The following is a 15,882-nucleotide window of genomic DNA, read 5'->3' as shown; positions in this document are numbered from 1 at the left end:
CTCTGTGTACAGAGACAAGATGCTGTATTCCTGACCCTCAAGGAGATGTAAGGAGGCCAACCAGACATTTCTGCTTCATTTTTCTACCGATACCGCTTCCTGCATCAAACCTGCATTTATATATAACTGTCTAATTAGTGGGAAATGAAACTCACTTTTCCAGATCAGTCTTTTCACAGTTCCAAATGATGCATCCATTTTCTACTCTCTTGGTCCAGCAACTGGTTCCCTCCCCACCCAGCTTGTAAGCACATTATGATTCCCGGCAAGAGATGCATGATAAATGCTTGGATTTGTGTTTGATAAAAGCTGAATCAGTACCACAGCAGCTGTAACATCAGCAGACCGTATGCATGGTGTTGGATCTAGCATTTCCAAGTACAGGTTTGGGGGAGGGGGCTATTTTGGGCTGCTACGTTTGTCTAAAAGTCATGTTTTGTGGAGAAACATTTTTGGGCCGAGAGAGTACTCCATGGTCTCACTGATCTCCATAAAATGTTGTTCTTGGGGGACCCAAAAGAATGACAGGGGGATCAGCAATGGTATAGGGGAATCAATGGGAATTGCCATTAAGCCTGGATCCAACCTTATGTTTTTGTAGAGGTACATTCAGCGGTTGTCCCAGAAAGTTGGCATCACTTCACATCTTGTTTACATCGGCAGTGAAGTAGTTTCTACATGTCACAACTTTACTTATCTACATAATAATGAAGGAATCTCGGATATACAAATAACTGAGAGATAAACCATTGTTTGCAAGTACTTAAGGGTGAACTATTAAGAAGGGCAAATGAATTGGTGTTTTCTTTACTTACCCTGAGTATTCTGTTAAAATCTTCCTTGTCTACCCTCAAGAAATGGCAGTTATCTTCTCGAAGAACAATGGAAGCTGCTCTCGGAGCATCATTTACTAATGCTAACTTGCCGAAATCATCGCCTTCATGTAGGGTACATACCACACCCTAAAAACAACAAAACATTTATACAGAGAAGCCATAATTTAGAGTTTGTTCCATTGACACTCCATGTGCAAACACTGGCTTTCCAAGCCAAATAACCACAACAAATGCATCTGGCGGGAATTCAACAGCCAAAATAATGACTAGATAACAATACACGGCAGCTGGTTATTACTAATACTAAAGAAAAGCAAGGGCAGAAGAAGAATGGGGTTTATTGTTTGAAGTTTTATTCAGAGAGAGACAGACTTCTGGCTCCACAGTTGGTGCCAAGTTTTTATTTAGTTATTGGTTTTTTTAAGTCAATTTTTTTTTAAAAAAAACCAGGTTTCTTAAACAACAGACTGTCAACCTCTGATATATAGATCATACGATGATGCTAATCTTCTTTGTTATCATTTCAATTTTAGTATATGTGCTGCTGAAGCAAGCACCATACCAGGACAGTCATAAAACACTACCTCATGTGCATTTATGTGCAAGGAATATGTTTGAACATGCCTCAATTTGTGATAGGACTTAGGAACTGCTCACTTTCTCCCAGTAAAGGTAAACAAAAAACATGTTATGCTCAGAGCTGAAAACAGCAGTTCCAGACACAACAAATATATCGTTTCCCTTAAGAAGCAGCAACTAGGAGAGTGATCACACTGGGAAATTGGTGCAATATTATCTCATCTCCCAAAAAGCCATTTGAGTTTGGTCCATTTCTGGGTGATCAGACAGCCGCTGTTGAAGAAGCAGGATCACGATAGCGGTCTGTGGCTGGCCATTCATGCTGCTAGTGTGCCTCAACCACGGACCCACCATGAGCAGAGAAGTGCACGTGTTCTGCCTGCGTAACGCAGCAGAGAGTTAATTCAGTAAGAAGGAGGAAATCCTGTACCTTTAAATGCATAGGGTTATGGGTTTTGTAGTTCTTTAGGTGCTGTAGGTCAGATGGGATCATATAGTCCCCACTAATTGTGGAAGTTTTATTGTTCTTTTCCTGTCTGTTTTACAATCCTTTGTTAGCTACTAGTTCAACATGGGGACCCAGGGGGATGTGTCTGACCAGAAGAAAGGTTGGGAAGAATGGAGGAGCTCCCTCGCCTATTTACAAGAGGTGCACATACCCCGCACCTACGTCCTGATCTCACCCGCCATCGCTCCCCGAAGAGAATTACACGTTTTCTCAGATGCATCAACCAAGGCCATTGCGGCAGTAGCATACATCAGGGTCGATGGTGGGGAGGGTCACCCCCACGTAGGGTTCGTCACGGGCAAGGCCAAACTAGCACCACAACCAGAGCACACCATTCCAAGGCCAGAGCTTTCCGGAGCGGTGTTAGCTGTGGAGCTGGCAGACTTAATATGCTGAGAGATGGACTTAGGGATTGAGAACACCACCTTCTACACCGACAGCAAAGTGGTGCTGGGCTACATACACAATCAGAACCGCAGATTCTACGTGTATGTGAGCAATAGAGTAGAATGCATCAGATGATCCTCGCGCCCCGACCAGTGGTGACATGTTCCCACAGACCAGAATCCAGCGGACCATGCATCTCGCGCTGTTCCGGCCTTGCAGCTGGCCGAGTCAACGTGGTTGAAGGGACCAGAGTTCCTCTTATGCACAGACAGTTCCTTAGCAGATGAAAAGGAACGTTATGAGCTCCTGGCCCTAGACCAAGACACCGAGGTTCGACCGCAAGTCATCTGCAGAGCAACAAATGTCAAGGTAGAGAGCCACCTGGGAGCACAGCGCTTCGAACGCTTTTCTCAGTGGTCAGCACCAATGTTTCCTCTAAGTCGAATGAGCAAAAATTTTACTTTGTGAGCTACTGGCATTAAAATTGTGAGTTACTGGCACTAAAGTTGTGAGCTACTACATAAATTAGTGTGCTCTGGGGTCATCCTTCCTGAGCTAAAACAAAAATGTGTGAGCTGCAGGCTAAAAATCTGTGAGCCAGCACACACTAACTCAGCTTAGAGGGAACACTAATCAGCACTGGTTCGAGGCGTAGCGCATCTTATGCGTTTCGCCCGCCACTTAAAAGGCAAGCCAGGATCTAAGGAGGAACGAAAGAAAGAAGAGGCGCTGATAGTGCGTAGTGTGCAACGAAATTCCTACCCTGAGGAAATCAAACACCTGAGAGAAGGAAGCAGGTACCGAGTTCCAGTTCCCTCCTACGACTAAGCCCTTACCTCGATGCCAATGGGCTGCTCAGAGTAGGAGGACGCCTGAACTTGCCAGACATAGCCCCCGACGTGAAGAACCCACTCATCCTCCCAGCTTGACAACACATCACCACCCTGCTGGTGTACCACCATCATGAACAAGTTCACCACCAAGGTCACCACTTTACAGAAGGAGCTATCAGAGCAGCAGGCTTGTGGGTGATCAGCTCCAAAGGATGTGTCACTGCCATGATCCAAAGATGCGGCCACTGTTGTAAACTCAAGGGGCAGCATCAGCAACAGAAAATGGCAAACCTACCTCCTGACAGGCTCTGCCCTGAGCCGCCATTCACTAACGTAGGCCTTGACGTCTTTGAGCCTTGGACAGTGGGGTAACGCATAGAACAAGGGGAGGGCAAGCCAACAGCAAACGGTGGGCAGTGCTCTTCACGTGTTTGAGCATCCGAGCAGTTCACGTCGAAGTGATAGAGTCTATAGACACTTCCAGTTTCATAAACGCTCTTAGAAGATTCCTGGCCATTCGTGGGCCTATCAAGCTACTCAGGTCAGACTGCGGCACAAATTTTATGGGAGCCTCCCAAGAGCTAGGGATCAACAGAGATGGTGACATTGATCCAGTACTCAGGAGCTTCCTAGCCGAACAGAACTGTGTGTGGAAGTTCAACCCTCCCCACGCATCCCACATGAAAGGAGCATGGGAGCGTATGACAGGCATCACATGCAGAATCTTGGATTCCATGTTGATGGGAGCGCCTTCCCTCACACATGAAACCTTAACTACCTTTTTACCAGAGGCAACTGCCATCGTGAATGCCAGACCACTGGTTCCAGTATCTACAGATCCCGAGAATCCAACCATCTTAACCCCAGCCACTTTGCTGACTCAAAAAACCAGAAGCTGGTCAGCACCTCAAGGGGACTTCACCATCAAAGATCTTCACAGAAGCCAATGGAGGTGAGTTCAACTCCTAGCAAACACCTTTTGGAAACGGTGGAAGCAGGAGTATCTGCCAACGCTCCAAGCCCGACGCAAGTGACAGAAGGTCAAGCCCAACCTCAAGGAAGAAATCGTCATACTGCTGAAGGACAGAGATGCTCCAAGAAACTCATGGCCCATGGGACTGGTTGAGCAGATCCTGCCCAGCACAGATGGACTGGTTCGCAAAATCAGGTCCGAGTTGCCGCACGAGAAGGCGCAAGAGATCGACCTTGGTCAACAAAGACTTTCACCAGGCCAATCGCTGATGTGGTGCTGCTCTGCACCAAAGAAGACTGTGAAGAATGGAACTCAGTTTTGCATGCCTTAAAAGTTCACCTAGATAATCAGTAGTGTAGCATGTTATGTACGTATGACCAAGTATAATAACTCCATTTAGTATTGCATGTGGATAGTGGAATCCATAGTATTCCAGACGGGAAGTATTCTGCCCGCGTAACGCAGCAGAGAGATAATTCAGTAAGAAGAAGGAAATGCTGTACCTTTAAATGCATGGGGTTATGGGTTTTGTAGTTCTTTAGGTGCTGTAGGTCAGGTGGGATCATATAGTCCCCCCCCTCTAATTGGCTAATTGTGGAAGTTTTATTGTCCTTTTCCTGTCTGTTTTACAGTCCTTTGTTAGCTACTAGTTCAACATGGGGACCCAGGGGGACATGTCTGTCTTTTCACCTCGCATTCATCATTTGTAAGAGCCATTTCAGCATGCATGTCCCACCTGACAGCAGGGCACAGTGAATACTCTGTAAAATGCCTTGGGATGTCAATAAAGTTTGTAAAAGTTCTGCAAGTGTGTTTGTGCGAGTTGATCACATCCGGACACAGCTGTTATAAAGAGCTAGCCTAGCTACTGGGGCTCCGGAATAGCACAAGTGCTCTTTGGCTGGGGTGATCAGACGGCAACCGAATGTGCAACCTAGATGCGACTCAGGGGAAAGCTACAAGGAAAATCCCGGTGGCTATTTGATCTGAATAGGAGGCAGGTTTGGAGTGTGTGTGACTTGGAAGCCACACGTATGCATGTGATCAAGCCTTTTTAATCCAGATGGGAGGCATGGCTAGGTCGGGCCAAATCTTTTGTGTGATTGCACCCTAACGCTATAACCTATGCAGAGTTATACACTTTCTAAATCCATTGAAGTAAATGGACTTAAAAGAGCATAACCCCATTTAGGATTTCAGTTAGCCCAGTTGTTTGTACCAGCATTTGTACTAGCAATGGTTCACAGAGTAATTTGAGTATATGTGCTGCCAAAGCAAGCACCATACCGAGACAGTAATAAAACACTACCTCATGTGCATTTATGAATGTTCTGCGTATGTCTCCCTCCTATCTTTTGGTATAGTGGATATTTTTAAAACTATCTCCACAGTGATGCAACCATCACTGTTAAAAGCCTGTGAACACTTTATAACCACTCGATATTTTAGGCTCAGCCCCAAACTAGGTTTGCATACCAAGTATAACAAGCAACTAGTATGACAAGTACGATGGTGTTTCAAGGTTTAATGTATGAGGACTACAGTATATTAAAGGGTGAATAAGAATGATCGCTCACCTATCAAGTCACCTATCAAGATATCAGGCTCAGTTGTAATAAAATCAGTGTCAAAATGTTGAGTAGTGGGAAGAAGTTATCAGATCTCCAAAGGAGGGGTTTAACTAACACATTTTCCACTTCAGATCTGTTGTGTGTGAATTACTGCTGTAACTAAAATGATCAGTGTTTGGGTACAGGGGCTGTCAAGCCGATGTGCTAGGAAAACTTAAAATTAAAAGAAATCCCTTATTATGTGGGAACAATTATGAATTTGAGACAATCATGAATTTGAATCCAAACTCCGTCACCTGAGATGAAAAGGACACTGTTAAACTGAAATGATCTGACCTTATTGAAATTAACATCTAACATTCTTATTTCAAATATGCTCTCATTAAAAGATTATTCCTGTGCCAATCCTTAAACTTCAGAAATAACACACGAAAAAATGTAAAAGATAATACCTTGCCATAAATTACAACGTTTACTGATCCCTTCAGAATAATGTACCAAGAAGTTCCTTCTTCTCCTTGATTAAATACTAAAAGAGAGGGAGAAAATATTTTTTTTTGATGGTCCAGTCTTTCTTACAAGGCATAATTTGAAAATAAATTGATTTTCATAGCCTATCATATAAACTTCACAATAACAGTTTTTGCTGGTTTTTCAATAAAAGGTTCAAGGGGAAAACAGGCATTTTATTCTGAAATTTTACAGCATATCTTTTCAAGATTTATGGTTACAGAAACTGTGTCACTTCTAGGGCTGTAATCCTAAGCATAGCTATTTGGATGTAACTGCTACTAGGGACATCCAAATAAATATGGTTCAAATAAACTTCACATTAAGAATTGGAAACTCCAGTTCTGCTATCTGAAGTCCAATTTTTTCAAGACAGACAGACAGACAGGTAGGTAGGTAGATCGATCTGAGGCTCCAGATCCCCCTCCCCACCCCCTGAATTGGGCCAGCTCTATGGAGGCAGGTTTACAGGAAGCCACCTGATACCTACCTGACTTACAGTGAAGCCAAGCCCACCCCCCCAAAAGTCATCCTTGCCTCCCCTCCCCAATCTAGGCACAAATGGTCCCCTTAGCCATAGGGCTGGGAGCCTGTGTTTTCTGCAACCAGGTTCTGAATTTTCAATTCTAATTAAAAAAAAAATCATTTGCTCAACAGTACACACGACTGAAATTCATAAAATTAATTTCACTTACAGACAGTTCCTGCTTTAGGATGTGACTCAAATACTAGCACACCTGAGAGTTCCCGTTTCACCTAAAAGCAAGATTAAAAAAAAAGTTTTTAGAACTTTTATTCCAATTTGACTTGTGTAAAGTCATCCAAGTAAAAGAGCAAGGCAGCATCAGAAATACAATTCCAAAGAAGAGAAGCAAATTCAGAGGCATTCCTGCTTGCCCTAAAACCAGCCATGAAAGAGAGACCACAGCTCAATAGTAGAGCACATTACTATACCTGCAAAAGATGCCAATTCTTGGCTTCTTCAGTTCAAGGGCCTCAGGGAACAGGTGTTGAGAAAGACCCTAGAGAGCTGCTGCCAGTCAACTTAGACAATTCTGTGCAAGGCAGCCTGATCTGGTATAAGTCAGTGTCATAAGTTCCAAAGAGAAAACAGTATATTCGCTATTATATTAATTGTGGATTGAAAAAGGAGACAGAAGGAATAGAGGATTTCAGCTTTTTAGCAGCAGTATCAGTTTCCCCCTGACTGAATAGATTGGAGGATACTGAGGACACCATGCATCCACTCAGTCTTTTAGGAATGGGACAAAGGCAGAGGACCAGTGAACAGCAGCTGTAGATAAAGGGTCCCATATGATTAGCAGAGGGTGTTGTTGAGTGAAGGCCATGCATGGTGCCCATCGGCATCACCACCCCCTTTTGCGTCCACGTGGAAGAAAATATAAACCAGTCCCAGCTCTCCTAACTTACCACAAACAGTATTAAATGTAAAAGACTCACTGTGGTAGAAAGATGAGATAAAGCCTTAATGTGAAGAAGTTCTTCATATATAATTTCTAGGTCATCAACAGTTCTCTGGCCTGGCCTGTTAAGCAAGCACACACAGACTCTCATACATTGAACAAACAGACCCAACATAAATATACATTGAAATAATAAATAGTTCAGACAGATGACAGAGCACATCTGCTGACTGTTGGGTTTTTTTACACCTCTTATGTTTCCCTTTTCTGATTTTTATGGGCTGGGATAACCCGCTTATATTCCAGTACAAACTCACCACAGTTTACCTTCTGGGTACGTTTTCTGCATGATTCACATCTGCAACTGAAACTATTAGTGAACTCTCATTGGTCTTATTCATACTCTCACATTTGATTTCACCCTCACTGAGCCGTGAGGAAAGGTAGGACAAATATTTGATTAATAAATAAAACAAGGTATTTGATGTTAAAATCCAAAGTGTATCAGCCACGACAACTAGTCCCAAGAGCTGGTCTGCCTGATTTACAACCATGTCTGTAATGACATATCATTGACTGGGCAATCCTACCCAATTTCTATGGCCACATGATCCCTTTTGAAAACTACCATTAACAGCCAGTGGCAAGGAGCGAAGACCAGAATGTGTGTTCTTTGTCAACCTAGTGCTAAAATAATGACAAAACCCCAACAGCTCGCCATTCAGTAATAACAAGAGCCATCCTAGATAAAGTTTATCAATGGAAGCATTACAAAAACTACTATTCATCTAGAGTCAACAACCTAATAACAACTTTCATAAATGCTTATTAATAAGAAAGGGGAAGACTATCAGCTCCCCCATATACTTTTAAATAATGGGTAGGGGTGGAGACACCAGAGTGTTCTGCTGTGACCCTGGTTATTTGTCATAGTTCCTACTAAGGAAGACAGATCTCTAGTAAAACTAGACTTCTGACTGAAGTATTTTATCCACTTTTTTTTGTTTTGTTTTCCTGGTGCGTTTAAGTGAAAGAGAATTAGAGATTTCGCCTGGCAAAAATCACAATTTCAATGTACTTTTCCTCCAAGGAAGTATATGTAGCTGTCCATTTGCCACGATATTCCAACAACAGCCCAGTAAAGAAGGTTAGGCTGAGAGTGGTGACTGCCTCACAAACACCCAGTGAGCATCGTACCACAGTAGGTATATGGCCTCATATTATACTTGCCATGGAAATGGAGGTGACAGCAAGCCATGGACCCCCCTGCCTTAGCAGCAGCCCTCCAGCCAGAGCTCTATCTCCTTATTATAGGACCTGGTGAAGGTGAAACTGAAATGGGATCATCTGCTAAGGACTCCCTTCTTCCCCATTTATCTCAGCTCCACCCAGCTGAACGTGACCATTCTCTCAGGGCCAATACTGGTTCAGAATCTTTAAATGTGGGGAGATGTATAAAAGAAGCTGAAGGCTGAATAGTAATTATTTGTTCAGTGGAGAATTTTACAGCCCCAGTTCCTCTTCCTGGGGGTACACCTCCACCCTCTTATTAATGTTAACAATACAAGGAACTGCAGTCAGGAAAACTAAAAACACACCATGCACCCAAATTGCCCTCAGCATTGCTAGGAAGTTATGCTCATGATAGAAACATCCATGAGAATCATGACACTAAAATTATAGAATCGGGAGATTTGTTTGTCCCTTTTGATCACTGTCTTCTACCAACTGTTGAAGATTTTTCCGCTTTGTTTGCTGTTCCCTCAGGCACCCTCCTTCCTGTTTATGTGCATATGTTTATATTATATTAAACTGTTTAGTTTAAGAAATATTAAACTGTTTAGTTTTTCATTAAACTGTTTAGTATAAGATAAAATGAGAGAGAGACAGAGAGAGGTTTGTTGTGCTACCTGACCACCTTTTCACTCAGCAGTTGAAGTATTTTATCTCTGCCCAAAAGAAGTGAGATAGAAATTCTTATTAAATATAAGCAGCCGTGGAGAGATCACGCTAAATACAAACTGACTTTATCTTATAAATCTGCCAAAAAATCTACTTTCCCCCTTCAAGAGTACTTTGGTCTATAGCTATTTTCTACCTGTCACAGGAATGTGAGCTTTGTGCTTTCTAGGGAGACATGACAGAGCTCTTTGAATTCTCCCCAGTTGTGGCTGAGTGGATTGAAAATTTATGTATTAGTATTTAGGGGGATTACTCAGCTGGTCTGCATACCTATTGTATCAACTTAATTACATATTTTATATTACTATATGCTTCCTGTGTGTAATCGGCCGTATGATCGATAAAGAAACACAAACAAACAATGGTCTATAACAGATTCCCTAATTTTTTCTGGAACTAGAAACTTGAATCTCACAGTTTGTAATTTTAATGTTTCTATAGCTTTTAACTGGAAAAACCCCTGGGGAACAAAGAGTTAATTTATTGGAGTAATATCTGGCCTAAAATCCTCACCTCTGAAAAGCTGAAAAAATTCTGTTTTGGATCTTAACATCTGGAAACTGTTTTCTGCAGTGACAGTAAATACTTGTGAGTAAACAGCAAGCATTTTTTTTTCCTGGGAGAATGCAGCAAAACTGCGTTCCAGGACCTCTTCGTTGAAACAAAACTCTCCAAAAAAAATTAAAAGTTCATGAGGGGCACCCATGCATTTCTCTTTCATTTCCCTCTTGAGAGGTCCGACATCTCTTTTTCCAGAACCCACCCACCCCGATTTGCTCCTTTAAATAGGTTGGACCCTACCTGGATAGCCCAGGCTAGCCCAATCTCATCAGAGCTTGGGACCTCAACAACATCAGTCCTGGCTAGTATTTGGATGGGCAACCTCCAAGGAATACCAGGGTTACGACTCAAAGGCAAGCAATGGTAAACCACCCCTGAATGCCTCTTGCCTTGAAAACCCCATGGGGTCTCCATAAATCAACTGTGACTTGATGGCACTTTCCACCACCAAACAGGCTGGAATAAATTGGTATATGGCAAAAAAATGGTACCTTGGTATTTTGATGGAGCACTTTGGAAATCAAATGAAACTTCTAAGTTGTCTTCAAGGTCAGCCCTTTGCATAGTTCCTACTGAGTTTCATGATGAAGTGTTGATTCAGGCTCAGATCTCCCTGGTCTGAGTCTTACCTTTTTAACCACTATACAATATTGTGTTTTTGGGGAGGAGGAGGTTACGGCAGTGTGTCTTCTGCTAGAGTGGAGGAGCAATCGGCTGGCTGGGCTTGTTGTAGTTTTTTTTGCTATCTTGTAAAAACAGGGTTTGTAGGTCTAGCAGTGGCCCCCTGCTTCCTACAAAAGTGAAGCACTTTTTATTGCTGGTCATAATAGCAAAAGCAACTGCTGCATTTGTAGAGCTGGGGAATAACAGCCTGTAGGTCAAAAATACTACACCTGTATCTTTCAAGTGACAGCTTAGCTTTAATGAATCTCTATTTTTGTGTGTGCCCTCCTGTAATCTTTACAAATGGTATATCACCAAAGCAGGTTTACTCAAATAATTTTGTGTGTGTTGCAACTGGCGAGGAATTAGCCAAGAAGGCATATTGCAGTTATATATGACGCATTTTCAAATTCCGTTTATGCATTCTTGAGCTTTCCTTTAGCCCGAGTGAAAATATCACATATCAGAAGCAGCCATCAGTTGTGGAGGAGTTCCCTTCTCCTGCTTTCCCAGGTGTCATGAGGTATAATATTAGCCCTCACAGCTTCTGCAAGCCAGTGTGGTGCCCACTGATGTAGATTTCTAGGAGTCCTGCTGTGTGAAGACCTACTTTCTGCAGCACACTCATCGGGTGAGCAATGGCCTGTTACAGCCAGGGATAATAAATGGGAGGCAGACAGAGAACCAGGCTGCACATTAGGGGAAGAAGAGGGAGTTCAGGAGAAATTATATGATCAATAAACACCGTCAACCGTTTGAGTAGTCCATCAAGGTCACAGACACTCAAGTTTCTCTGTTACTGCTATGTGGACAAGAATAAGGAATTGCTCCTCAGAATCAAGCAGCCACTGCTGTTCTTTCTGTTCAGCGGCCTGTTCTATTCTGCTTGAACAATAAACGTGGATGAACTCCTGTTTGTGAAGAAAAAAGAATTCCAGGGGGAGAGAGCAAGCAGTCAGCCATATTTACTGCTACTGCTTTATGTGCTTCATGAAACTCCAACCATGTGCTAGGCCCAGTCTGCAGTGATGTTCCAGAGAACCTAAGCAGCATAGAAAGGTCACGGGCACCGAGTAGGACGACAGTATTTGGCAAAGGAAGAACCATGTGTAGGAAATTGGGTGAGGAATCTCACTATATTTTCCACTTTCTGTTGGAGGCTTATAATTTGTGTGTGCGTGTTCTTGCAGCTTTTGCTGTTTTGCTAGCCACCTTGAATTTCAGGAAATAAAGTAGGGTATAAGTAGGGTTGCCAAGTTCCCCACAGCTGCCAATGGGGCACTTTTTTCTGCCTGTACATGGTGTGATGGCGTCACCCAAAAGTGACATATCGTGCCAGGCACATTGGGTGGGATGCTCTAGGAATTTGCTTGAAACTCTATGGTTTCATGTGGAGACGCTGTAGCAACTTGGGGGGAGAACTCTATGGTACCATAGAGTTTCAAGCAAATTCCTAGAGCATCCCTCGCAACATGCCCGGCATAATATATCACTTCTGGATGACATCATCATGCCATGCAGCGATGGGCTTTTTTGGGAGTAGGGATCCCCCTGGCAGCCTCCTCCCTGCCAGTGGCTTGGGGCCCACCAAACCGGGGGATCCTGGGAACTTGGGAGCCCTAAGTATATGTGTTTTAAATGAATGAACAAAGAAAAGGATTTAGTTGCCATTTTCAACTAAAACATGCCTATCACAATGCTACTAATTTCCCAACACGACTTTAAAATATCCAACTTTTGTTCCATTCCATCTTGTATCATACCCAGTGTTGGAACTTCACACCTGATAACACAACAGTCACTGAAACAAACATTGTTAGGTCTGAAGAAAAGTTTGGGAGATTGCATTTTACATTTCAGAATTTCAGTCAGAGAAAAGACCTTTGAATTCTATCAATTACACCTTTACTCAAGCCCAGCAACATCAAATAAACCTTATTTTAAGGTTTAACCTGACATTCAATTTCCTCTATTTTATTTAATTTGGTATCAGGAGACAGCTCAATCCTTCCTAGTGTAACAAAATATAGATTGGGGGGAGGGGAAGGAAGGAGAGGATTAACTGCACCAGTAAGTACACCTCAAATTATATCTCACTTGCCTTATGATTTATGTGTATAGCAATAATCAGACCTTGGCCTGGACATGCCAACACTAATGGATTCTATCCGTGCCTCTCCCTGCATAACTCTGAAAAGGAGGAAGCAACTTGCAGCATTTTCTGACCAATAAATTGCTGTTAATGGGATGCAAAATTGTAGTCCCCCTTCTCTTTCCTGTGTAGCTGCTTAGCAGAACTAGGAATGGGGGAATTACCCTTATGCTACAGGGGTTATATTTGGTTCCGCTTGAATTGCTGGAAGTAGTGGAATGTTTTTGTTCTCGATATATAGTGCAATTTCATTTACGCTGCAATTCCAAACAGAGTTAAACCCTTCCAAGCCCATTGACTTCAAGAGACGCATGATGGAAAGTGTTGTTGTCTTATTGCAAACGCCATAAGATTCTCAAGGCAACAGACTAACAAGTTTGGTGGTTTATTTTTGCCTGCCTCAGCAAAGAAACCATGAACCTAGTGTTGCGGTTTTCAGCAGGTGATGAAGATGTCTATGTGAAGGTCTTTGGAAGCAGTTATGCTACTCAGAAGCAAGGAAAGCAGAAGCCCAAAGGGCAGCTACAGAAGCTATTTGCAACTCACAGACCTCATTACTAGCGGGACATAAGAAAAGCAAAAGCCTATTACAGTAAAATCAAAGAAAGCAAATGTATAAGTGTTTTGGCCTTCTTTCCCACTTTAAAAAGCATCCTTCCATTTCAGCGACTAACTTACAATTACATTCATGCTTCAAAACACAGGGCTGCTACCTGAATTTCTTCCCCACATAAGCAATACAGATGTTAGTCTGGCATTTTCTGCTTGCCTAGATGCCACATAGTTCCTCTTTCTCCTGTTCTTTTAGCGTGCCCCACCCCTTGACATAGCTGTTACAACTATTCCTTCCACAGGGAATTCTGTGTCACTAATTTCAACATCTAACCACATTCTTTTAAAACATTTTTACAGTACTGACTTTACATGGAGTGTTTAATGCAAAACCTGCCAGGGGAGAGAATTAGGTGCCATGAAAGAGAGAAAATGCAGCTACATTGAAGGTAGGTTGCAAGCCGGAGGCAAACATCCTACTGAACTAGATCTTTTAGTGCTTACACGGTGCAGAAGTCAAAGCAGCAGACTGACTGGTCATAAACTTACAACTCTTCAGGATCAAGATTTCTATTACTCAGTTTTTTTGGTGTGAATTTTCATCAGATGGCACCACTCTCTGCACATAGCCTGTCAACTACATGAAAGAATTAAAATTCTTGGTTTTAGAATTCCAGGCATTACTGTGGCGGAATGCTGAAAAATCAGCATGTTGTAACTACTGCAGCTGCTCTCGCAAAGGCATACTATAAGCTTTCAAACCATGTCTGCCTTGCTATAGGTTAATGGTTAAAAACAGCCCACCAAGTCATACAGCACTGCACTTATTTCTTCATGGGGATAAAGGTGCCAGTGTTTGCAGAACCAAGCTTTTCGGTATCTTACATCCACCTGGATATTTTCGGTATCTTACACTCACCCCAGATATTTCCTGAGTCGGACCTGGCAACCCTATTAGTGGCTGATTTATTAAGATCAACTCCCCATTATCAAAAGAAAGAGTAACTAGTATTCCAAACTCTTTTGAGGTTAGGACCCTTCTTTCCTTATATTGAAACTTGAAAGGCTTGAATGCCTCCTAGAGTTATTAATCCAACTTTTAAAGTTTTTGAAACCTGCCTTTATGGAAAAGTCATATAAAATAGAATATTACAAAAAAAAAAAGAAAAATTATTTCTTCAATAAAGAATGCAGTCAATCAAACGAGGTATAACAAAAAATCTGAAAGTTTGATAGGAAGAATTACAACCCAAAGTTACTCATAATTCATTTCAACTTAAATCTAAATATAGGGCTGTTATTTGAAATAAAAAGCATGATGCTGTAAGGAAAACTTGGAGCTCTCTTATTATGGCTGTTGAAAGGAACAAGCCTAAGGAACTTTGACAATTGGTCTTACCATCATCTAATTCCAGGGAAGTATATTACCTTTTTGTATCTCTGCTCATGTTTGGGGGCAGTATTTTACTAGATTTTTTGCCTCATCAACTCCAAATGAGATGCCCTTTTGACTACTCAAACTTTTGCTCCTTTGAGGGCTGCACTGGCTTCCAATGGAATACCAGATCAGGTTCAAGATTATGGTACTAACCTTGAAGGCCCTATATGGTCAGAGACTCACATACCTTCAGGACCCCTTCTCTTGGCATACCCCCCCAAAGGGCACTACATTCTGCTGCTAAGAACTTGCTGGAGGTCCCTGGGCTGAGAGACATCTGGTTTGTGGAGCTCTCTGCTGCGTAACATCCGCACCCTGTGGAGACTTAATGCAATCCCACAGGGCTTGCAAGACAGAGATGTTCCACCAGGTGTTTGGTTGAGGACAGTGATGGTTTTCTATCTGGGTGGCGCGCCTGCTTCTCTTGCCTCTCCTGTCTCCCCTCCTCCCCCTGCAAGGCAGTGACTTACCTGGCAGCTTGACTGCCATCTAATTGATATTATTATTCAGGGGTGGAATTCTAGCAGGAGCTCCTTTGCATATTAGGCCACACACCCCTGATGTAGCCAATCCTCCAAGAGCTTACAAGACTCTTTTTTGTAAGCTCTTGGAGGATTGGCTACATCAGGGTTGTGTGGCCTAATATGCAAAGGAGCTCCTGCTAGAATTCCACCCCTGTTACTTTGTTATTTTAACCCTTTATTGTATTTTTATGAATATTTTGATGTACACCATCCCGAGCCTTGTCCTACAGTGAAGGGCGATTTAAAAATGGAAAGAAATAAAGAAATAAAAGCCCGTTTGGCCCTGCTCACTTTCTATAAACACTTGATGGTCACTAGAAAAAGTGTCAGTGGGCACAGGCACAAACGTTGGGACCCCTGCTCTATGGTTTTTATCGGTGAAGCGTCTGGATCTTGAGATCCTTCTCAG

At 42.6% G+C, this 15,882-nt stretch overlaps 1 protein-coding gene across 2 annotated transcripts in view; it reads right to left on the bottom strand.

Moving 5' to 3' along the window:
• The window catches only part of RAPGEF4 (Rap guanine nucleotide exchange factor 4), a 252,831-nt gene that overhangs the window by 54,675 nt on the left and 182,274 nt on the right, over positions 1 to 15,882 (bottom strand). For both annotated transcript variants that reach the window (XM_060257080.1, XM_060257079.1), the window contains 4 exons: positions 7,659 to 7,743; positions 6,893 to 6,953; positions 6,140 to 6,216; positions 816 to 962 (listed from right to left, as the gene is read on the bottom strand). In XM_060257080.1, coding sequence (XP_060113063.1) covers positions 816 to 962; positions 6,140 to 6,216; positions 6,893 to 6,953; positions 7,659 to 7,743 — 370 coding nt within the window. The remainder of the gene's footprint in view (positions 1 to 815; positions 963 to 6,139; positions 6,217 to 6,892; positions 6,954 to 7,658; positions 7,744 to 15,882) is intronic.

This window comes from Heteronotia binoei, chromosome 16 (genome assembly GCF_032191835.1).
Source record: "Heteronotia binoei isolate CCM8104 ecotype False Entrance Well chromosome 16, APGP_CSIRO_Hbin_v1, whole genome shotgun sequence".
Lineage (NCBI taxonomy): Eukaryota > Metazoa > Chordata > Lepidosauria > Squamata > Gekkonidae > Heteronotia > Heteronotia binoei.
The sequence above is the reverse complement of the archived record's forward strand: the minus strand, read 5'-3'. Positions and strand labels throughout refer to the sequence as shown.